The sequence below is a fragment of the Aplidium turbinatum genome, chromosome 9 (genome assembly GCF_918807975.1).
Source record: "Aplidium turbinatum chromosome 9, kaAplTurb1.1, whole genome shotgun sequence".
Taxonomy (NCBI): Eukaryota; Metazoa; Chordata; class Ascidiacea; order Aplousobranchia; family Polyclinidae; genus Aplidium; species Aplidium turbinatum.
Window position 1 is genome coordinate 7470375 of NC_137480.1, and position 23795 is coordinate 7494169.

The following is a 23795-nucleotide window of genomic DNA, read 5'->3' on the forward strand; positions in this document are numbered from 1 at the left end:
CTATACACCTGACACTTCTGAAACTGTTTTGTTCCTATCTTAACTTTTCAAGACAAAACTTTTGAGACTAGTCCGAGCTTTCTATGGCCATCGGTTCAAAAGTTAAGTGTCAAATCCCATGCATTTTAAAAATCGCTTGTTAGACCCCCCGGTAGCGGGAAGTTCCCGGAGGGGCCACCGAAATTTTTTTTTATAATATATTTTTTTACACCCAGTGGCATAATTTTGGGGGTACTGAAATTTTTTTAATTTTAACATACCCCCCTACATGCTGTCATAAATATCGCAAATTCTTAAAATAATTGTTTCCAAAATTTTGTTATCTGGCATATTGATAGTTTATTATTTATCAATGGAATTTTTTCGATATGGTTCTTGAAAATATTAAAATACACAGTGTTGCTGCTTGTTGTAACAACTGGGGAATTGGATACAAAGGTGCACTTCCATGGCATTTGCGGTACAGTATGTTGATATTTTTTAAACTTAGTGTATAGTATTCTTGGTTAAACACTTTTGTTAACCTTTATGCAGAACTGATTATTATCACCTGTTAAAATAGCAGTTTTAGAAATTTGGTTTACCTGTTCTTCAGTACATCTAAAACTCCTTAAACTTTAAAAGCTTCTCGTAAAACAATAAAATGCTTTAAAATTTACATAAAGAGGTGTTGTCATCTTGATGATTACCACTGGTGAAGCGATTGTTTTGTGCAGATGGATGCCTGACACTTTAACTGATACCGTATACATTGGCATGCACTTCAGAGAGAATTCTACTGCCCTCATGTCTTTGACCAGTTGGAGATCAATATTGTAATCTGAGCTGCACCATCTCTTAATAGTAGGGTCAAAATAGGAAATATATGGACTGACCCAAAAAAAATTGCAAGAAAACGTTTTATTGGTTTTTCCTTTGGCTTAACCTCAATAGAACAACATATGAAAAGTTTTCCAAGATTTGAGCATCACAAAGTCTGAAATATGACGTCACAAAAAGTGGCCTATTGCAGGTAAAAAATCTCTCTGGACTGTCAATTGTGAACCAACATAGCTGTTTATTTATAATTTGTTGACAATGAATTCATAAAATAAGTGTCTAGTGTTGTTATTTTTCCATTATAATAGAATATAGATAGATTTTGCTTGTGTTACAATTAATATTATGACGTCATTATTATGTCATGATGCCTGTAAGAGATAGCCGCCTCTAAGCAAGCAGTTTCACTGAGCGATTGTTACTAGGGTGGACTGAAAAATTTTTTTTTCTAAAAAAATCCCCCTCCAAAAACCTGGAAAATAGCCTAAAACTGGTTTGGGGGTGTTGCCCGCTAAACTGGTCGAGCTCGGGGCCGATAAAGGTCACGAAAAGGTCAAATTTATAAAATTGCCGTAACTTTTGAACCAATTATGGTAGAAAGGTGAAACTGGTCTTAAAAGATGCAGAAATGCAAAGTTTCTATCTGTTGTAAGAGTGAAGTCTTATCTATCTTCTTCAGAAATAGAAATATTTCCAAAAAACTGCTTTTTAGAGGTCTGAGACACTAAAATATGGAACAAAACTTGTAATTTAGTGAAGTTGAACAAGACAGGTAGCTACACTGTGGAAACGTGAAATTATATAATGCTATAGAAGATTAGCTATTAAGGAATGATCAACACAATGTACAGTAGGCGTGAACATCCAGGTCAACCATCTGTTCTCTTCCTACCAATGATCGATATGTACCCCGGCGACAAAACATGTATTCTAGCCACACTTGACTTCACCTGTAAGCTCGCAACAAGGCACAACATTCCACCTGTTGTAACTTTTGATCAGCCATTATTTTGGAAGGCTTCTGAAATTGTTAATGAAGTTGAAGACTCAAGTCCACTAAAAGAAATTATCTTGTTACTTGGTAGTTTCCATACCCCTCATGAATATGTTGGGTACCATCAGGACATTGATGGAGGGAAGTGGACTGAAGGAAGTCCTAGAAACAATCTATGACGAGAATGCTGTGGTACACATGATGAAGGGAAAGGCTGTGCAGCGTGCGCTTTGAGGACATCTCCTAGTAGACCATAGTGTCTCACCAACCAAATTATCTCAGAGATCATTGAATGTGACCCAGAGTTTGAGATTTGCCTGCTTAAACTTGAGCAATTATACAAACTGTGGAAGGTATTATAGATGTCGCCACATTATCCAGATCAGCGTGCACGGATATGCTTGCTTGTTCAGTTTCCGCAAAGAAATACGCGTTGTCTGAAATTTCGAAAACTAGCAAGCTTTGGTTGAACTATCAGCGGATGTTCGGAATTGTCCGAGAAATTATCGAGGCCGATCGCACTGGATCATGGGAAATGCATCTCCATACCATATCCGACTCTCTGCCAATATTTGCTGCCGCGGTCCACCCAAATTATCTGAAGTCAACTTACCTATATCTCCAAACGATTACTCTCTTAGAGATTGAACACCTTGATGTGTTTCAGATGTTCATGCAAGAATACCATGTCATTCGGCGAAGTGACAAATTGTGGGCTGGACTAGGTTGCGACTTGGTGATCGAACAGACGCTAATGAGATCACTCAAAAGTACTGTGGGGCTTACATGAGGCAGTGGAATGACGGAACATCAGCGGACCATCTGGACGATGTCGTCTCCTGTATCATCTGCCAACTGTGCTATGCCAAGAGTTTTGTGATATGAGATATACAAGCAGTAAACAGCCAAAGAGGAAACTTCAGCAAGAATTTCAAGGGACACAGTAGAACGGACTAAACTGGCTACTACACTCGAACTCTATAGGCCATTTAAAGATGAGATCACACTGCGCAATATCATTACTGGGATGAACGCTGGCGCTGACATGAATGTACACAACCTTTTTGCTATTGGTATGGAAATTGTTGCCAAAATGGATGGCCAGTTGATATTTTCGTATTCACATAGACGGAACACAAAGGTGAAAACATTGGCATCTGCGAAGGCAATCAAGGTTGCAGATGAGCGATTGATAGAACCATCACTCCTGTTTCAGAGGTTTATGGTTGCGTCGCAGTCTGGAGACCTAAGCTTGGATGAAGTGATGCAGTACGAACTCTGCCCATACTCACCATCTTTGTTTGAAGCTCAAAATCTAATACGCAAGCCAGACAAACCTGCCCTGCTGGAAGCAATACGGAACTATGCCGCTTCTGTGGAAAGTGCTGTTCTTCGGACTGCATCAAAGACAGAGCACTATGTCCTCCTAGATGGGGGTCCTCTCTTACATCGACTGAAATGGACAGAAGGATGCACATATAGTTCAATTGTGGATGATTACGTATCTTTCACAACTGGGTTGTATGGTAAAGCAACTGTCGTTTGCGATGTATAATTTATGGAGGGCCCAGTACAAAGAATAACGCACACCAAAGACGGAAGACATCTGCTGCTAGAAAGTCAATGTGACCGAATCTACCAAATTTGTTGGGTGAAGCAAGACTTCCTGTCAAATGATACCAACAAGCAGTCACTCGTTGATATGATATCAACTCGACTAAAATAGTGTGACTGTTATGTTGTGAAAGCAGAAGGGGATGCAGATGTAGACATAGTACGAGCAACGGTGGATTCATCTAAACTGAGAAACACCACGCTCATTGGAGAGGATACAGATCTCCTCATTCTGCTTCTCTACTATGGTGATGTAGACTGTAAAGATCTGCACTTCCGATCAGACAATGGGAAGCCAACTATCCACAACATCAGAGTTCTGAAAAATTTACTTTGGAATTTGGTCTGCACTGACCTGTTGTTTGTTCATGCATTTACAGAATGTGCTACATCTTCCAGAATCTTTGGTGTTGGAAAAAAATCAGTGTTTCAAAAAGTTATCAAGGGAGACTCTGTATTGCGATCATGCTCAAATATTTTTTGTGCACCACACTCTGAACAAGGTGTAGAAAGTGCTGAATGTAAGGCTTTAGTATCACTATTTAATGGGACAACATCTGACTCGCTTGCATTATTACGTGATGGCTATCTTTGCAAAAAAGTTGTGACATCAAGCACATTTGTTACGCCTGAGCAGTTGCCGCCGACAGAATATGCATTGAAGTACCATTCATTACGCTGCCACTTGCAAGTGATGGCATGGATGGGCCTAAGTACTCAAATGGACGCTGAAAAATGGGATTGGAAAATTCAAGGGGATAAGCTATTACCAGTGATGACGGACAAAAACCCTGCTCCTGACGTTCTACTAAAAATGGTTCACTGTAATTGTTCAACTGGGTGCAATACACTCAGGTGCGATTGTAAGAAGTATAAACTTGAGTGTACAAGGGCATGTGGTTCTTACCAGGACGACAACTGTGCAAATATTAACAATGCACCCATATTCTAGAAGATACTGATGACTGATTTATAACTCACTCCTGATAAGATAGTTTCGTGAGTTCTGGTATATCAAAGTCTTCTTTGAACGTATTTAGTGATGGAAAAGTGTGAATAAACAACATATAAATGAAGACATTGGCATATTGATGTCATCGGAGATGAGGCAAACTGATTAAGTTTTCTGTAAGTCAATCTTTCGCACACGTATTCTTTTACTATTATATATCTCCAAATACTTTAAAATTGTAAATATTCGTGTAGCCTAAATAGGTGAAAACGTCATGATGATGTAATAGATGAAGTCAAAAGTGAACGTTAGAGTGCTGTGTTAACCAGGGGTTCCCAACCTGGGGGCCATGATCCTATTTTCAAGGGGGCCTTGGAAACATTTGAAAAATAATAATTTTTTTAATTTATTATCTCTAAGTCCACTCCAACACTATATAACAAAAAAAATAAATAAAAATTTAATAAAAATACTAGTACATTTTGCCCAAATCTGTGGGTTTTCAACAAGGATATTCAATATGACCTGCGGCTTGCTCTTTCCACCACCAAACCAGAAATTAAGACAATGTCACAGCAAAAACAAGCTCAACCATCACATTAACTGCATATGTAGGCCTAATAACTAATTAATGTATTATCATATTTATTGTGTGTTGTATTTATATCATTTTATCATTCTAAGTACCGGTACCGGTTACTGTATAAACAAGTTTTTTAATTAAAATGACGTTTCTTAATTTTTTCAAAAGGTTGATAAAAATAGGGGGACCATTGATTTTTCAAACTTTTCAAAGGGGGCCACGGTGTAAAAAAGGTTGGGAACCCCTGGTGTTAACTGTTAAGATTACGGGAGTAATGCAGTTTGTAGTTAAATTTGCCATTTTTATTGGTTAAGAATCAGTGTTTTTTTGGATTTGGTACCTATACACGAGTATTTCGGTAAAATGGCGGCCATCTTGAATTACGTAATATTTAGACCCTTTGTGACGCTCGAATTTTGGAAAACTTTTGATATGTTGTTCTCTGAACCAAAACTATTGGAAAACACCAAAAAACGTTTTCTTGCAATTTTTTTCGTCTTGGTCAGCATATTGACCCTACTATAATGTCAAGAGCATTCAATACATAGAGTGCAGACTGGCTCAAAATATTTTTCAAAACTCATTGTGACATCATACAGCACACTGCCATCACAGATGAACTACAACAGACCAATGGAAGCAACTTATATATTCACATACAGGCATGGAAGTTATCGAAACACGAGCACTGACCTCTATAACACAGTACGACTAGCAGTGTGATGGCTATAAATAAAAAGGAAGTAAATGTAATACACAATAGAGTGGGCGAGTGGCTATGGGGTTCGAAATCGAAACGAGTGAAAAACCACATGCTGCAATAGCTTTAGCACCGGTTTATTAAAACTACTAGCAGAAGCCTAACATGCAAAGGCACTCAAGTTTGGTTGTGTGAAATCATACATATTACATAACCTATTATAATGTCTATCTGTATTTTTTGAGAAATATTGTTACGATGTGTAGATAGCTGTGTGAAGTAGTTGTTGTCTGACATCAATTTGGCACATCTAATTTTCTTATTCCTTGTCAATGTTAGATTTATAAACTTAAGGTTGTCTTGTTATATCGTAAATGCTAAGTTATTTGGTTTAATTAACAAAGCTTATCACAATTGCAAGTACAAGACTTTGTTGAGTACCGTAGCTAACTAGCTATGTCAATTTGTTTTTTTCAGAAACGAATACAAGCATTTTGCCAACTTGACTGTCGGAAATCCTCCTAAAGGCAAACAAAATGCAATTATAATGGGACGTAAAACTTGGGACTCTCTGTCACCTTCAAATCACCCATTAAAGAATCGTTACAATTTTGTACTCAGCCGCACATCAGATAGAAAGTGTGATGGAGCAGTAAGTTTACACTATACTTTTTTGACAATGTACATAAAGTAAATCATATAAAAGAATATTGGTTGGAAAGGAATACTTGGCCGATTGAAATGAAAACAGCAGTGTGTTATTGGTGTCCTTCATCTTTAAAACATCAATTATGTTTTAAAAAATATATAAGTGACATGTTGTTGTCATATCCAGGCTTGCGTCGGCTGGTTGAAGATTTAGATTAAGTGAATGGGAAGGCAAGGAAGCCAATCTTCGTGTCCACTTCAGGCACGCCTTTAAGCGACCTGCCAAAGACACAGCCACATGCTCTTGAGCGGTGTCGAACCAGCGTCCTTTTGAGTGCTGTCCCAGGGCTCTCACCACTCAACTATACAGCCGACACACAGCCGAATCTTATGTAACATTTGGTATCAATCATTTTCCAATTCCCATAAGTTAAAAGCAGTCTCACCGGAATACTTGTTAATTCCAGGGAAGTGTCCAAGATTGGTCAACTTCTGCAACTTGTAAGGTCATGTTCATTTGTTTTAATTGAACTCTAGTCTCTTAATGTGTAGGATGCTGTTGTGTCTTCACTGAAGGAGTTGGTGGAATTGTTGCAGTCCAATGAATGGAAGGGCAAAATACATGAAGTTTTTAATGTTGGCGGTTCCTATATATACCAGGTATTCTTTGATGATGTTAGTAAGGTAACTTGTAATGCATGCGTGCAATCCGTGCATGTTAGGGTGCATCATTACCTCATTACTTTGCAAATTCAAGTTGTGCTGTTGAAAAATGGTGTCACTTCAAGAACAGATTTAACCAAAAAAAATATGTCATCAGACTGCCCTTCCACCGCCACTGCATTTCGCTAAATTTAATTTAGAAAAACTGCTACATTTTAAAAACTAAAAAAAATAATCAACCTTTCGCTAAACACTTGAAGATTGTAAAAAAATTAAAACGTATAATCATAAACCCTATTTTTGGTGGGAGGGTGGTCCATTTAAACCAGCTAGTGGTGCCATTAAGAGGGGAAAATTGTTCAGAAAAAATTCATATAGATTCAGGACCAGCGAAAAATGTTTTTTCAGAAATTTTGTTTTTCAGTTAATTAAAGACTCGCCATATTGTGGAAGTATTTTCTTGACTCGGATATTTGCGGATTTCAAATGTGACACTTTCTTTCCTGTTCTTGGAAACGAGTTTATTTCTATGCCTATTGAAAAGTAAGCAGATTTCAGCTTTTGCTTAACTTCACAAGAAAATAAATTATTAATATTACAATAAATTCTAGATTTATAATTATTATAATAATTTTATATAATGATAATTTAATTTTATGTATTAGCCTATATATAATTATAACTAATATTATAATTTTAGATATATTTTTATTCTACAATGATTATTCCAGAAAAAGTAACTTAGCTCTGTACTTATGCACAATCCAAAGTTATCTGCTTCTCTTCACGCAAACACCATGTTTTTGTAAGTTTTACTGAGTATCATTTTCATCTAAAAAAGCATTTGAAACGGTGTGCACTGTCTGCAGTTATGGACGCTCGTGGCGTATGCCGATTGAGCACTTTACTGGAGGCACCTTGCTGTGCATTAGTGTGCATTGCCCAAAGCTCACTGCTTGCAGTTTGAGCACATTGGCAAGGTTGGCGGTAGTACCATTTTTGGAGCTTAGGTTCTACAAATGGGAAAACGTCACACGGAGTTATATATCTCCATGGCTATACCCATTACCCAGTGTACCTACTGCACTGAGGAGGCCGGAAAGCCGAAACGGTGTGCACTGTCTGCAGTTATGTAACTTAGTTGTGTATTTATTTTATAATAGTTAAAGAATGATAAAGGTTTGATAGAGAGTTTGCTTTGTTGAATCATAGACAGACAAAAAATATAACTCAACGTCTTTAACATGTTTTATTGATGTATATTGTAGATTTAAAGTAATTCCTGATGAAAACACAAATACGTGTCGAAAAGGTTTGACTTTGTTTTATTTATGTTAGGTCTGTTTGTGTAATAAAACATGTTAAACCCGTTGAAGCTACTTTGTTTTGTCTGTCTATAGTTAGAGAAGGGAGTGTACTTCTTTCTCTTAGAAACTCGTCATCTAGCTAGTGGGGATAAAATTTGGCTTTGACAAGGTTAGGGATAACAATAGTGGAAAGGTTGAGAACTTTTAGCATAAATTCAGGATGTCACGTTGCTATAACTTCTGCTCTCTGCCTTCAGTTTGTCAAACAAAAAATACCAGGTACACTTTCAGGGTTGCCAGCAAAATATTCGAGGTTACGCTTTTGAAAAAAAGATATGAAAGATTATGCACTTTCCTTGTTGGCTAAAATGTTTTTAAACAATGCATTCTAATGTTTAATTGCAGACAGTGGCACACTGTTTCGACCTAAATGACCTCATCAGTGCAGTAGGTATAATGGTATATATAAGTGATTCCCCCAAACACGAATTTTTGGTAAAATTACCGCAAACACGAATTTCAAAATAAACAGGCTAATATTTGTTCAAACTCAAAAACTGAAATGGCACAGGCAAGAAGATTGCTATCCCTATTTCTGCACTAAAAATTAGACCAAAACCACTTTTCAGATTTCAGCAATCAGCAAATGTTTGACCTAGTACCAAAACCCTTCCCCTAATAAAATTGAAAACTTTCTGAGCATCTGCACTAACTTTGCTGTTAAATCTTTTCTGGTGAACCTAGAATTGCCATTGAAACATCAATGAAATCGGAAAATAATACTCTAGCGCCATGTGGCAAATAAAAGTTCAAAACAGCAACCGCTAGATGGCGATAGTAATTATCGCGCATTCGAGCAATTTTACCATTGCGCAAGAGCGTCTATATCCGTTTTGATCTGGTCATGGAAAAGGTATGGAAGTGTAATGAAGAGTTAGCCTTTGCCTAGGATGCAAATATAATTCAGATATATGCATTAGAGAATGTAGAAACTTATTTAAACATGTATATTATACAGGCTAGTGTGGGGGTGTTCAGAGCCGGAGGGTTATTTCATTATAATTCATCCAGGCCATGGAACCATAGAATTTAGAATTGTCTCATTTTTTCACAGTTTAAAATGCTTGAAATTCTGAGTTAATTGGCACAAATTTTGTCAAAATTGGTCGAGCGGTTTTTGTTTTATCGCTATTTTAATGCTTGACCACCAGGTGGCGATTTTTTTAATGAGCCGCACAAAAATGCTCATATTTTGGGACCTAGTTGCCTAATCTTCATAAAATTGGTATCTATCCCCTCATTTTCCGGAATGGCCCGATTCGGTGAGAGCCTTTTTCGGTGAGAGCCCTATTCGGTGAGTTTTTTTTTTAAAATTATTGCGTGCCGTAGCCTAATTATCATTGCCGTTATAGGGTTAGGGGATAGGGTTAGGGGATAGAGGTTAGGGGGTTGGGGGTTTTTGGGGTTGGGTGTTTTTGGGGTTGGGGGTTTTTGGGGTTGGGGGTTTTTGAGGTTGGGGGTTTTTGGGGTTGGGGTTTGGAGGTTGGGTGTTTGGGGTTAGGAGTTTTTGGGGTTGGGGGTTTTTGGGGTTGGGGGTTTTTGGGGTTGGGGTTTGGGGGGGTTGGGGGTTTTTGGGGTTGGCGGTTTGGGGGTTTTTGGGGGTGGGGGTTTTTGGGGGTTGGGGTTTGCGGTTTTTGGGGGTTTGGGTTTTTTGGGGGTTTGGGTTAGGGGTTTTTGGGTTAGGGGGTTTGGGGTTTTAATTAGGCTACGGTACCCGATAATTTTCAAACAAAAATTCAAAAAAAAACACAAAAATCCCCAACCCCAAAAACCCCCAACCCCTAACCTCTATCCCCTAACCCTATAACGGCAATGATAATTAGGCTACGGCGCGCAATAATTTAAAAAAAAAAACTCACCGAATAGGGCTCTCACCGAAAAAGGATTTCACCGAAAAAGGCTCTCACCGAATCGGACTCACCGAATAGTAGCAGACCCCCATTTTCAGGGGTGGGCTCTCCAAAAATGAAGGTTAAAATGAGCTAGGAGTTGTACTTTTTGTGATATAAACATTTGTAGTGCTTCGATAGCATGGCCGATTTCGCCATGCGGCCACACATTTTTTTCAAAATTTTTTTGATGATTATTATTAGCATAGATGTTATATTCCAAAAATATCTTTTGAATCACTTACAATTCCCAACCTCATAATAAAAATTGTGCACAAAAATGCAGAATTTTATAAATAGTCAAAAACATTGGATTTTTTTTTTTTTTGAATTTTGGGATAAGACTTTAGATTTCATTACCACTACTTGTATTACAACTATTTTATGAGCAGAACTGTAGTCAAGCTTTCTTCTCAAGGCTAATATTGACGTAGATAACTGACTCCTATTTCAATAATTCCACTTTAATCACTAACAATTCATCAGCCCATACTGGGCGGTCCGCGCTCCCCCCCCCCCCTTACTACGCCACTGTATGTCAAGCAAAGCATAGGACAGTAGTATAATACACTAACACTAGTATACAAAGTAAAGGAGTCAAGACATAAAGACGAAGGAGTTTAATACATCGAAAGGATGTAATGAGCTTGTCCGATGTGGGAAATAATTATATCATTTTCCAAACATGTCTTGCTGCTACTGGTAGGACAGTGTGCATAGTACAATTGTGTTACTTTAATTTGTCAGAAGTTACATTAAAGAACAGCGACAGTCTTAATAGTAAAGTGAGTTATATGCAACAATCTAAGAAATACATAACAATCTGAGAAAGAAAGTATATTACAAAATAAAGTCACACTATTGTGAGGATATAACTACAAGGCTATACACTTCTGCTATCATTTCTGAATTGGAATATATAGGCTTTGTCTGCACTGATCATTGTAAAATTACATACATACATCATTGTAAGATTATTAGTGCCAAGAAGTGTACGAAACATTAAAGATAGTTTTAATTGACTTTCTGCAATAAAATACAATTAAAAAGGATTCAATAAACCTATAGTTTTGCATATGCATAACTAGTGCAGTAGTGCATCCCATTTTGCATTTAACATTATGTGACACTGGACAAAATATGCTCACTGCAGAGCCATTACAACATGTGAGGGGCAACAATCGGAATGAATAAAAATGCAAGAACAAGGGCCGCCATGCATATAAATAAACCGACAACCACGGTTTCTACCATGTAGCTAAACATGTGAGAGGCAACATAAATTACTATACAATTGAACACGGGTTGTCATGCATGCGAATAAACTTTAAACCACGGTTTCTAGCATGTATTGTACAGTAACTAAGCTCTGTGAGAGGAAGCAAAAATATAAATACAATAAAACATAAATGAACAAAGGTTGTTGCACACTTGGACACATACGAGGTCCGGCTAAAAAGAAACGAGACTGACACCACAGACTGCGTAATACAAAAGTCTCACTCGAATCAATGCTTTCACAGAGTTTCATAACATCTGTTGAGTGTTCAACAGATGTGTTGTCACAATGACATTGTTGCGTTTGTTTTTAGGGAGAGTGAAGTGAAGGTGGTAAAGTATCTGTTAACAATTTCCATTACACTTTTTTATTGAATAAAGTGATTTTGTTTTCAATTTTGCAAAATGACAACTGAACAAAGAATCAACATCAAATTTTGTGTTAAACTTGGAAAAACAGCAACAGAGACTTTGAAGATGCTGCGTGAGGCTTATGGTGATTCTTGCATGTCGAGAGCAAGAGTGTTTGAATGGCACAAGCGATTTGTGGAGGGAAGGGAGGATGTGGATGATGATCTCAAATCAGGAAAACCTTCCACTTCTAAGACAGATGCAAACATCGAAAAGGTTCGTCAGTTGGTTCGCAGTGACCCCCGGCTCACTATTCGAATTATGGCTGGCGAACTTGGTCTTGACAAAGAAACAGTCCGAAGCATTTTGGTAGAAAAGTTGGGCATGCGAAAAGTGTGTGCCAAAATGGTTCCACGGCTCTTGACACAAGAGTAGAAAGCTCGTCGTCTGAACGTGTGTCAAGACATTCTTGAACAAATTGATGCAGATGAAACAATATTAGAAAGGGTCATCACAGGAGACGAATCGTGGATTTTTCAATACGATCCTGAGACAAAAAGACAGAGCCGGCAATGGAAAACTGTGAATTCACCAATCAGCACACATCAAATCAATAGAAAAAAGGGAATTTGAAGAATGCTTCAGGACATGGTCAAGAAGAATGACAAAGTGCATGGAAGCCAATGGCGAATATTTTGAAGGTGACCGTTAGAGGTCACATTATAGTTGTACTTCGTATTCAAAGTGAACTTCACTTGCTATGGGTTTTAATAAACTTTAAAATTCACCAGTCTCGTTTCTTTTTAGCCGGACCTCGTAGAACAGCATGCCATTATTCTAACATTAGTCAAGACCTAGACAGCAATTTCAGGCAATCAAACCCAACATAATAGAAGCCAATCAATGCTCTTCTTGAATGCAAATGAAGCAACGATTTAAAGTTTCCATGTTTGGAGCCGAAAATGTGTATATTCTGCCAGTTGTAGTGGAAGGACTGTCCAAAATCATCATGATTGAAGAAATGTGCATGCAACACTTATCTTCACGGCCAGGCCAATCGAAAGATGGAGAGGGGCCACAAGGATGCATAAAATTGACTAGAACATCATTCTTTTCTTTGTCCACAATTTCAGCAAGCCCAACCCACCACTGTCCGTCATAAACACATGCTACATAAGACATGACACTTACATCTTGGATGTTTATCATTGGGGCTGCATCGAAGAAACAATGTGTACTAGGCTGCTAGCAAATTGTGAATCATCTGATACGCGCTTAAAACTGAAAGAACCAATACAACTTGAACTTAAGTAATTAATGGTATCTACGAGTACCAGGCACACTCTGGCACAGTGCTTCCACGCTGGAATCTTTGTTCAAGAGTGGTCATTTTTTGCCACAAGTCATGGTAAATTTCCATGTGACGGGATTGATGGAATAGTAAAAAGGAAGCTGAGTAACGAAAGCCTAGGCAGACCAGCTGCTAACCAAATTTTGACTGCTGCTGCAGCTGCCTATCAATACTGCTCTGAAGCTATAACAAGTGTAACTTTCTTCTATATAAAAGCTGAGGAACTGGTGCCAGTAAGAAATACTCAACAAAGATTCCAGCGTGGAAGCACAGTGCCTGGTCCTGAATTTCTTCAATCCTGATGATTTTGGACAGTTTCCACTACAACTGGCAGAATATACACATTTTCGGCTCCAAACATGGAAACTGTGAATCGTCGCTTCATTTGCATTCAAGATGAGCATTGATTGGCTTCTATTATGTTGGGTTTGATTGCCTGAAATTGCCGTCTAGGTCTTGACTAATGTTACAATAATGGCATGCTGTTCTATGTGTCCAAGTGTGCAAAAAACCTTTGTTCATTTATGTTGTATTGTATTTATGTTGTATTGTAATTTATTTAGGGTTGTTGTATTGTATTTATATTTTTGCTTCCTCTCACAGAGCTTAGTTACTGTACAATACATGCTAGAAGCCGTGGTTAAAAGTTTATTCGCATGCATGACAACCCGTGTTCAATTGGATAGTAATTTATGTTGCCTCTCACATGTTTAGCTACATGGTAGAAACCGTGGTTGTCGGTTTATTTACATGCATGGCGGCGGCCCTTGTTCTTGCGTTTTTATTCATTCCGATTGTTGCCCCTCACATGTTGTAATGGCTCTGCAGTGAGCATATTTTGTCCAGTGTCACATAATGTTAAATGCAAAATGGGATGCACTACTGCACTAGTTATGCATGCAAAACTATAGGTTTATTGAATCCTTTTTAATTGTATTTTATTGCAGAAAGTCACTTAAAACTATCTTTAATGTTTTGTACACTTCTTGGCACTAATAATCTTACAATGATGTATGTATGTAATTTTACAATGATCAGTGCAGACAAAGCCTATATATTCCAATTCAGAAATGATAGCAGAAGTGTAGGGGAAGGTCGGGGCCTATGATCCCCCTTTTTGATTTAGCCCCATAACTTTTTTATTTCTGAATATTTTCAACTCATATTTCATGCTAGCATAACTTGTGATATAACCTGTTGAATCACCAAAAAGAAAATTCGTATCTTTTCAGATTTTTAATGTGGAGCAAAAAATGTAAATTTGTTGAAGTGGCTCATAGGATCCAACGCGTGGGGTCCTATGAGCCACCAGTACAATCAAAAGAATAAACGTATTTACATGAATACATTGATGAATACATTTACATGAATACACAACAACACATTTACAAGATAATTGGACGTGATAAGTTGAAAATAAAGGCTTAAGTGATCATGAAACTGGAAGATTTCCACAACTTTTAAATAAAAAGATAAGAATTTCTAATAATCACATTAGGCCTACATTTTTTTTATAAGTGACAGATCATATAGGCCTAGAAAATATAAAACAAATTAAGCATGCCACAACCGTGCCATCATTTTTATGATCACAAGCTTACAAAATCGATCCATCGAATATAGGCTATTAATTCAGGCTATTTACACAAGGTCAAAAGCAGAAAAGTCAATCGAAATTTTTCTAATTCCCTTCACTTTTTTTGTTGACCCAGTAGTGATGGGTGGACTACAGAAGAAACTGGAACAGCGATTTACCACGATGAGTTTTTTTAGCAGTTGTTCGAGGCATGATGGTCAGTTTTGTGAACTAATTTTTGAAATTTCTTATGTAAAGATATAGCCTACTGTACAAACGTATCTTAAACTGTTAAACAAAAATTGAAAAATACACATAAACAATTTACTATAATCTTAACTAGCTTAAATATAAAAAATAAATAAACAACTTTCTAACAATTAACTAATTGTGATCTGAATTTCCACCAACTAGGATCCTATGAGCCGGCCTCATAGGATCAGCACACAAGGTGGCTCATAGGTTCCAACTCTCCATATTGACAAGTTCACGTTTATTGACTCTAAACTATTAACTTTAATAGTGCACTTCTTTCATTATTCCTTTAAAAAGGACACTACTTCTCACCAAATTAAACCATTTGAATATCTGTTGAAAAACTAGGAAGTTATAGTAAAATTTCCGAACCCCTCAAAATTTACTTTTTCAACATAAAAACAAAGAAACTCTCCTTTCGCTTCGAATTCTCAGAGGAGATTGTCCTGGGAATTGTGAGAAATGCATTTAAGCATGAGGAAAAGATCTCGACTGAAACGGAGTGGAAAAAAACTTTTTATTTAAAAAAATAAAGGGGTGGATCATAGAACCCTATATGCTCATAGGCCCCGACCTTACCCTATAGACTTGTAGTTATATCCTCAGAATAGTGCGAGTGTGACTTTATTTTGCAATGTTATGTACCGGTGGGGTGTTGTACAATGTACATACTTGCTCAGATTGTTGCATATACCTCACTTTACTATTAAGACTGTCGCTGTTCTTTAATGTAACTTCTGACAAATTAAAGTAACGCAATTGTACTATGCAAACTGTCCTATCAGTAGCAGCGAGACATGTTTGGAAAATGATATAATTATTTCCTACATCGGACAAGCTCATTACATCCTTTCAATGTATTAAACTCCTTCATCTTTATGTCTTGACTCCTTCACTTTGTGTAATAATGTATATATTATACTACTATGCTTTGCTTGACATACAGTGGCGTAGTAAGGGGGGGAGGGGGAGCGCGGACCGCCCAGTATGGGCTAATAACAAAAATTAAAATCCAATGTTTTTGACTATTTATAAAATTTTGCATTTTTGTGCACAATTTTTATTATGAGGTTGTGAATTGTAAGTGATTAAAAAGATATTTTTGGAATATATCATCTATGCTAATAACAATGATCATTAAAATTTTAAAAAAAACATGTGGCCGCATGGCGAAATCGGCCATGCAATTGAAGCACTACAAATGTTTATATCACAAAAAGTATAATTCCTAGCTCATTTTAACCTTCATTTTTGGAAAGCCCACTCCTGAAAATGGGGGGATAGATACCAATTTTATGAAGATTGGACAACTAGGTCCCAAGATATGAGCATTTTTATGCGGTTCACTAAAAAAATCGCCACCTGGTGGTCAAACATTAAAATAGCGATAAAACAAAAACCGCTCAACCAATTTTGACAAAATTTGTGCCAAGTAACTCAGAATTTCAAGCATTTTAAACTGTGAAAAAATGGGACAATTCTAAATTCTATGGTTCCAAAATTTCAATTTTCTGGATGAATTATAATGCAATGACCCCGGAGGCAAATTTACAAATGTCAATCAATCAATGGTTTATTTGTCAGGAACAGGAACATAGTACATGCCTGATATATGCAAGTATATTAATATAGGCTGTGGATATGCCAAGGTCTCCTCCGGTCCAGGTCGTGCTGACACAACAGTGTTAGCCTCTTGCAGTGCTGCCGGTGAAACTCTTCCATCCTTGATCGTCTTCCAAGGCAAGAACCTCCCAAACACGTGGAAATTAGTGTTGGGCGATATATCAAATTTTCGATACGATATCTTTTCAATATCGAGATTTATTTCAATTTCACAATTGGGATACTGCGAGCAACACAAAGTCTGTTTGATAGAACCAGCTGTCAGAATCGGAATCATCAGATGCTGTATCAAAGGATGAGGTTGTCGCGTTATCACTGGAATCGGACACATCAAGAGGCTCATCGCTTAGCTGTAAATTTACACTACCTTCACCTGGCAATTCCCTGCAACAAGACTTCAACAATCGGAAACTTCACTCTGTCAATCTCGGCGACCGGGCCTGCGTCAGTGATTCAAAGCTTCTACCTACAAGTATGCGAAACTGCCAGGATTAAGCTCTGCTAGAAGCTTTCTCAGTCCGAAGATAAAGATTCAATCAATCAATTGATGGGTAATGTCATCACTGCTATTGTGTTCTCAAGTCTTTAAAATGTTTGGATTGATATTTTTTCACTAAATAAATAAGAATCAGGAAAATTGCGGATACGTGGTAATTTATATATATTTTCCTACAGACCAACATTGTTTTCGGGATCCATTACGCCAAGGTTTTTTTTTTTTTCGGATGAAACTATGTGAAAATAATCAGTAGGTATGCAGGAGCTAACCATGTCAAATGGAAGCAAATTAATTCCAAAATAAACGTGCAATTGAAAGATTTGTTGTATCCACGAATTTTCCCAACTGCGCATTTACGCATTAGGGATTTTTCCCCTTCCACGAAAATCCTTCTCCTATATCACGATTTTCTTCCGTATTTCCGAAGTTGATGGAATTTTCGCCTGAAATAAATTGTTTTGTAAGGTAGACGCAAGTAGCTAGAAGTGGATTACCACCAAAAAAATATATCTTCAGAATTAAAGAGTGGGTGATGAAAAATATTTCGTGTTTCAGAAAAAAAATTCGTGTTTAGGGGAATGACCATACAGTATACACCAGTGGTTCCCAACCTTTTTTGGTGTCGGAGCCGAATTTGAAACTTCAGAGTACATATGGAGCCGCATGAAAACATTCAAGTAATTATAACGAAAATTTTAAAGCATGAAAGCTACCAACGAATAGCAACACTGACAAGAAAAATAACGCAAATCAATTTAATGTCCAACTTGGCATTGGCTTTGAGCCAAGTTTGTCAAAGCGAAGCGCAAATGCAGAGGATGCAGTAGCTGCTTGAGGTGGTCATCGGTCAACCGATTGCGATATTTATTTTTGATTCTGATCATTTTCCTGAAAAGTGCTTCACATACGTAAGTTGATGCAAATACAGAGGCGTTTTTCTGGGCATTGGTTTTCAAGTTGGGATACTTTCCCTCTGGAACTCGATCGACTCCAAAATTCAAGTACGGTAGGTCTTCACTTTAAAATAATTGTTTGAGCTCGATATCTGACTGCATGTCTGGCAACTCCAATCGAAAATTATCAGAAGCAGTGACCACATTAACTGCAATAGGATTTGCAAACATGTTCACCATTGGCAAAAATAAATTCATTCCGTTAATGCGGCGGTTGAACTCATCAATCAAGTTACTGGTAAGTCTGCTGTATGCTTCAAATGATCCATTGGTTCGATGGTCAGATAGCGTTGGGAAATGTGTTGTAACACCACCTGCAAGCTGCGTTTTCCTTCAGATTTATTACTAACCTTGAACATCCTTGTTTGCTTATTCCGTGCCGACTTAAGAGATTCCAACTTTCTTTTCCTTGATTCTCCTTGGTAGCAATCATATTTTGTAGAATGAGTTTTGTAGTGCCTCTCAATGTAAAGATTTTACACTACTTATCACCACAGGACATAGAAGGCAATGCGCTTTGTTGTCTACCTCAATTTGAAAATACTTTTCTTCCCAAGCGCTTTGAAAGACCCGATTCTCCTGCTGAAGAGTACGTGCTTTTTTTTGAAGGCTGATCTGACATAATTTTTGGTTGAATGTACTAAAACTTAAGCGAATTGCTGATTATCCTATCACAGTTTTATAGCGGCAATAACTTACTGCTTTTCTCAGTCTGTTTTAAAGGACCTACCAGAAATTTTACACGTTTTGAGGTGTGTTGAGCACCACACCATATCAACCTAATTATTTCACTTAATGGTTTATGATTCACAATAAGCCGACAATGGGCCATTCACAACAGTAGGCCTATAAAGTAGGCTACAAGGTGTAAGATGAAAAGTTCACTGACAGTGCAACCTCTATGACACCACGACAATGCAGTTTGTTAACAATTTTGACTTAGTAAATAATTTTGACAAATCAAAAAGTAATCGCCCTAATTATTATAATTAGATTTTTTTTTTTGTGGAATTTTCAGGGGTCAATGAGAGCCGCAAGAAGGCTAGCTTGGAGCCGCATGCGGCTCTAAGAGCCGCGGTGCGCAAGCGGCTCTAAGAGCCGTTGGGAATCACTGGTATACACTATGACCACGAGGCTATCGAACTTCAAGCAGTGAGCTTTATGCGATGCAACAACAAGGTGTCTCCAGTAAAGTGCTCAATCGGCGTAAACCAAAGCGTCCATTCCAGTTTATACGGTTTTCAATGGTGCGTTGAGAATTCTCAATAGTATGTAACCTATATCTAGCACGTTATCGATTCTGCTTTGCAATAATGCGCTTCTCATTGTTGCCCACAGGAAGTTGAAACTTATTGTGTCTTGAAGGTTTCCTGATGTTCCTCAAGGCGTCCAAGAAGAGAATGGAATTAAGTGGAAAGTGGAGGTGTATGCCAAGCAGAGATGAATAATGTAATTAGGACGTGGCAAGATAATTAACACTTTGCTCCTCAAAGGGAGGCCAGATTTGCCCTCCCCTCATATTTCTCCATGCACTTGTTTTTTTTTTACTTTTCCCAAAATTGCCAGGTGGATCTGATGATATTAAATTTAATGCTAAAAGTTGTGTAGTTTTCTTGTAAATTCTAGATTTTGGTGAATTTTTGCTATTTCTAGCTAACTTCCAGCAAAGCGTGATATGGATTACATTGCGATAACAAGCCATAAGCTCATAATTGCTTCGTGCATCAATATGCGCATGCCGTGAGGCGCATCGTCTACTTTTCCATACTGTGGTTTGACCTCAATAACACAAAACGCGTTATTTCTTATGCTACAATAGAAAAGCTAGTGATCACAAAGTTGTTAATTAGAAACAATAATAGCAAGCGTTTTTTGCGTTATCAGCTCTGCAAAGAATAGCAATCTACAATCAAAATACTAGGCTATGTAGGCCACAAACTATTTAAAACAGTTGTTTCAACCCGCAAATATCCATTGACGAATAAAAACGTTACAATAAAAATCTTCCCTTGGGTAAAGACACGAAAACCTGGTTTCGAAATAAACGTTCTATGGAAATGCTCTCATTGACAAAACATGCAATTGAAGAAAAGTATCACTGCAAATGCTTTTGGGAGAAGCCGGAGAAAAACAGTAATTGTGAGATACACTCAAAATTATGAGATAGCTGCTACGTGTAATGTAAATGGAGCCTAACTCGATGACCACATGTCCCTTCGCTGTTTAATGTAGCCTACTTGTTATGTCCTGCATATTTGTTTCACCGTGCACTGTGTGTTGTTTCAAAGAGCGCAAAATAAAGATGATAATGCCTCGTCTACCCCACAAAATATTTTGTAGTGTAGACGAGGCATAATGTTCGGCGTCACATAAGACAAACAACAAATCAGCTTTCTTGATCATTGATTCAACATCTGAATACGTTGCTCCAATGTACAAGAGGCCGGCTATTGTGAAGACCCGTCATTTATAAACTGTCCAATTATACCAAAAGTGGGACAAACTAATGGATCAAAGAATGAATAAACAATGCAGACAAAGCTAAATCAAAGTGACAAACAATTTCGACGTCTTCAATTATCTTGGAAAAATGCTGCCTAAACTTATCAACAAAAAATACCGTAAATAACGGCAGGGTTCCCGAAATCAGCATTTGCTCGACTTTGGCATGAATTTAGTCAGACATCTAATCAGGCCCGTAACTAGCTTGGAGCAGCAGGGGGGGCAAAAAGTATTCTAGAGGGGGCCCAACTTTTACCTTCCAAATCATGTACGAAAACGACGTTTGTACACAATGTGGGTATATTCACGCAAGAACATTAATCGTAGGCCTAATACAACGTTTACATTAGACTAGTTTATCATAGAAACAGTCAGTGGCGTAGCCAGGAATTTAGAAAAAAAAGGGGGGATGTTGACGGGCGGCGGGCGAAGCCCGACAGCGTCTTCGCCAAAGGCGACACCAGCAGCGAGGGGTCTGGGGGGACCTCCCCCAGAAAATTTTGAAAAATTACTTTGAATTTGGTGCATTCTGAGAGCATTTTCAACAAAAATGTGGGTATAAATATTCCTGTAAAATGGTGCTGTCCGGTGGCATAGCAAAAGGATAAGATCATGTTTTTTTCGGCATTTTTCGGAAATAAAGCTAAGTCTCTATGTTTTCTTGTTGCTAATTCCTGGCTGAGATGTTTGGTATTGGCAAAACTCGCTCTTTTAATACAGTTTTGTATAAAATTAGGCAATTTTTTTTTAGACTAAGCATCAATCTCAATATCGTGACGTCACACGTGTGACAAAGGGGGGGTGCAACCCCCCCCCTGGCTACGCCACTGATTCTACCACACCCTTAAACACACAATGTTTACAATTAAACACAAGAAAATTGAGTGTAAAACTGAAAAGTCAGCGAACAGAGCTAATTTAACATAATTTTTTCCAGGGGGTGCCAACGTTTTTGCAGGGGGGGCTTCGCCCCCCCTAGTTACGGGCCTGCATCTAATAATTTCACGCATACAATAACAGCCACTCAACGGCTCTAGTATATAATCAACCTGGTTCTTAGTGGTTTGTGTAACAGTTCATGGGAAGACACTACTTGAAATGATGCACCACACAAAAGATTTTCAATGAAGACCGAGTCTAAAAAGCGATGTGGCTTTGACAATATTTGTACTGCACAGTGACTTCAAGTTTAGGTCAGAAAAGGCACAAAAATATCACGATAAAAACAAAGACCTTGTGAGAAATTCGCGGGAAACATAATACTATGCAAATACTGTACCATAAACGCGTAGTTTGCATAGTGCTCTAAGCTGACCGGCAACCACAAAGACAGACAATAAATGCAGTTTATTAATTTGTAAATACGTAAACCCGACAATTTTCTTTTACAAACGTTTTACGTCTAATAGTAGCCTACTAATAAATTTTATAATAGTAAATTTTCCCCAACAATTTTTTGTGAAGCGTTTACAAACTAGGTTACGGTTTTGTAAAATAATTCATCATTAGTAGCCTATTTAATTTTCGGATGTTGTAAAACGTATAGCGCTACCATATGTCCTCTTTTAAGAGGATTTGTTCTCTTTTTTGAAGAAAAATAAATAGTCCTCCGAGGACACCCAAAAATGCTCAAATGTCTTCTTTTTTTACATTTTCAGTTTTCTTGCTCATATTTTCAACAGGATTTCATATTTATGTGACTTTTTTGCAATTTTCAACCATTTCTATACGAATGCAACACCTGGGTTTTTTTCGGTCATTGACCGATTTTTTAGCAAAATGTCCGAAAAAAATATACGGTAGTCAATTCGGTCAAAATGTCCGAAAAAATATATAGTCAATTCGGTCAAAATGACACGACAACGCTGTTTTAAAGTTTCGCTGAGAAACACGACAACATTTCTCAGCGAAACTTAATGTTGTAGCTAGGCAGGACAGGCCCGGATTTAGGGGGGGCAGGTGCCCCGGGCCCCCCGACTTTTGAAGGCCCCCCCTACGTGGAAAAAATGTGATTTTGTGTTATTTTTTCTTCCTTTCAGCCTTTGAAGTTTCTGCAAAATGCTGTGCAGTGCTGGATTGATGCTACTGTAGACGCAGAGGTGGTTTTTCGCGCCGTAGGCTTGAAAAAGTTTTTGCAGGGGGGCCCCCCGATCTAAAAGTGCCCCGGGCCCCCCATCAGCTAAATCCGGCCCTGAGGCAGGAAGTGCAAATTTTGGTTTGTATCAGCTACTTGAAAGGAAATATTTTCATCAGAAAAAATGACCGAATTTTTTCAAGTCATTTCGTACAAATGACCGAAAAGTCTCAGCAAAAAAAACACCCATATGCAACATGTTGATTTATAGATTTTCAAAAAAACATTGGCGTACTATTTGATCTGTTGTTTTAAACAATCCTAGACGTTCATTGTAACACTACATTGCTTTGTGATTGTCGTAGGTATATAGCAGAGATGTACGTATAGCCTACGCCGCAAATTTTACGCCGTAGACTTTTTGTTTACTCTAACGCTTACGGCCACATTTTTTTTGGATAGTTGTCGCTTGAGGCTACGCCGTAAAGTTTTCGCGGTTTTTAACGTATAGTGTGAACGTATACTTTTTAATGTCTTTGCTGTTGTTTGTTGTTTGCTTTTTTTTATCAAACAAATTCGAAAAATGGCCACTTGCCACCTATCAAAGTTGTTAAAAAAGATGAACACTTTCAGATGCTTGTGTTTCTTCGTGGAAATAAAAAATAAAACTTGTTTGTTTCGAGTGGTTTATACCGTGTGAATGTTTGGCGCCTAGCAAACACAATGAGTTTACGCTTGTGTATGCGCTGACACCGCCAACTTTTTTTACAAGTTATTTTGACGCATACGGCGTATGGTTTTTCAAACGTTTACGCTGACGGCGTCAATATTTTTTGTATAGGCTACGCGTAGCTACATCACTGGTAGGCCTATAGCCAAATCGTGGTCAGCGATGAGTGCGAGCGGAACTGCAAATCTACTTGTGAGGGAATTTCCTCATTTGAGGAGATCTGATCAACAAATTTATGAAAAAAAAAATTGGGACAAACTAAACAACAAATTGAGACAATCAAAAAAATGTGTAAATCACAAAGAAATAAAACATTAAAAAACGCAAAAACTTGCAAAGAGTTTGACATGTTTACATTTTAAGGTTTTCACACA

General features: G+C 37.7%; 1 protein-coding gene and 1 pseudogene across 4 annotated transcripts; both read left to right on the forward strand.

Moving 5' to 3' along the window:
- The first annotated feature begins 347 nt into the window (after nucleotides 1–347).
- LOC145777522 (dihydrofolate reductase-like) lies at nucleotides 348–23377 on the forward strand. 4 transcript variants are annotated; one of them, XR_014290328.1, is made up of 6 exons: nucleotides 348–460; nucleotides 6140–6314; nucleotides 6863–6970; nucleotides 7398–7516; nucleotides 19134–19362; nucleotides 19481–23377. XR_014290328.1 is itself a non-coding variant. In XM_082588921.1 (6 exons), the coding sequence occupies exons 1-5, from the start codon at nucleotides 369–371 to the stop codon at nucleotides 19557–19559; spliced, it is 573 nt and encodes a 190-aa protein (XP_082445047.1). In that variant the 5' UTR covers nucleotides 348–368; the 3' UTR covers nucleotides 19560–19564; nucleotides 22657–23377. The 4 variants fall into 4 exon arrangements, 3 of the variants coding, with proteins under 3 accessions (XP_082445047.1, XP_082445046.1, XP_082445049.1); XM_082588921.1 differs by lacking the exon at nucleotides 19134–19362 and having other exon boundaries at nucleotides 19481–19564; nucleotides 22657–23377; XM_082588920.1 differs by lacking the exon at nucleotides 19134–19362.
- On the forward strand, nucleotides 11711–12656 carry LOC145777739 (protein GVQW3 pseudogene; annotated as a pseudogene).
- Nucleotides 23378–23795: the final 418 nt, after the last annotated feature.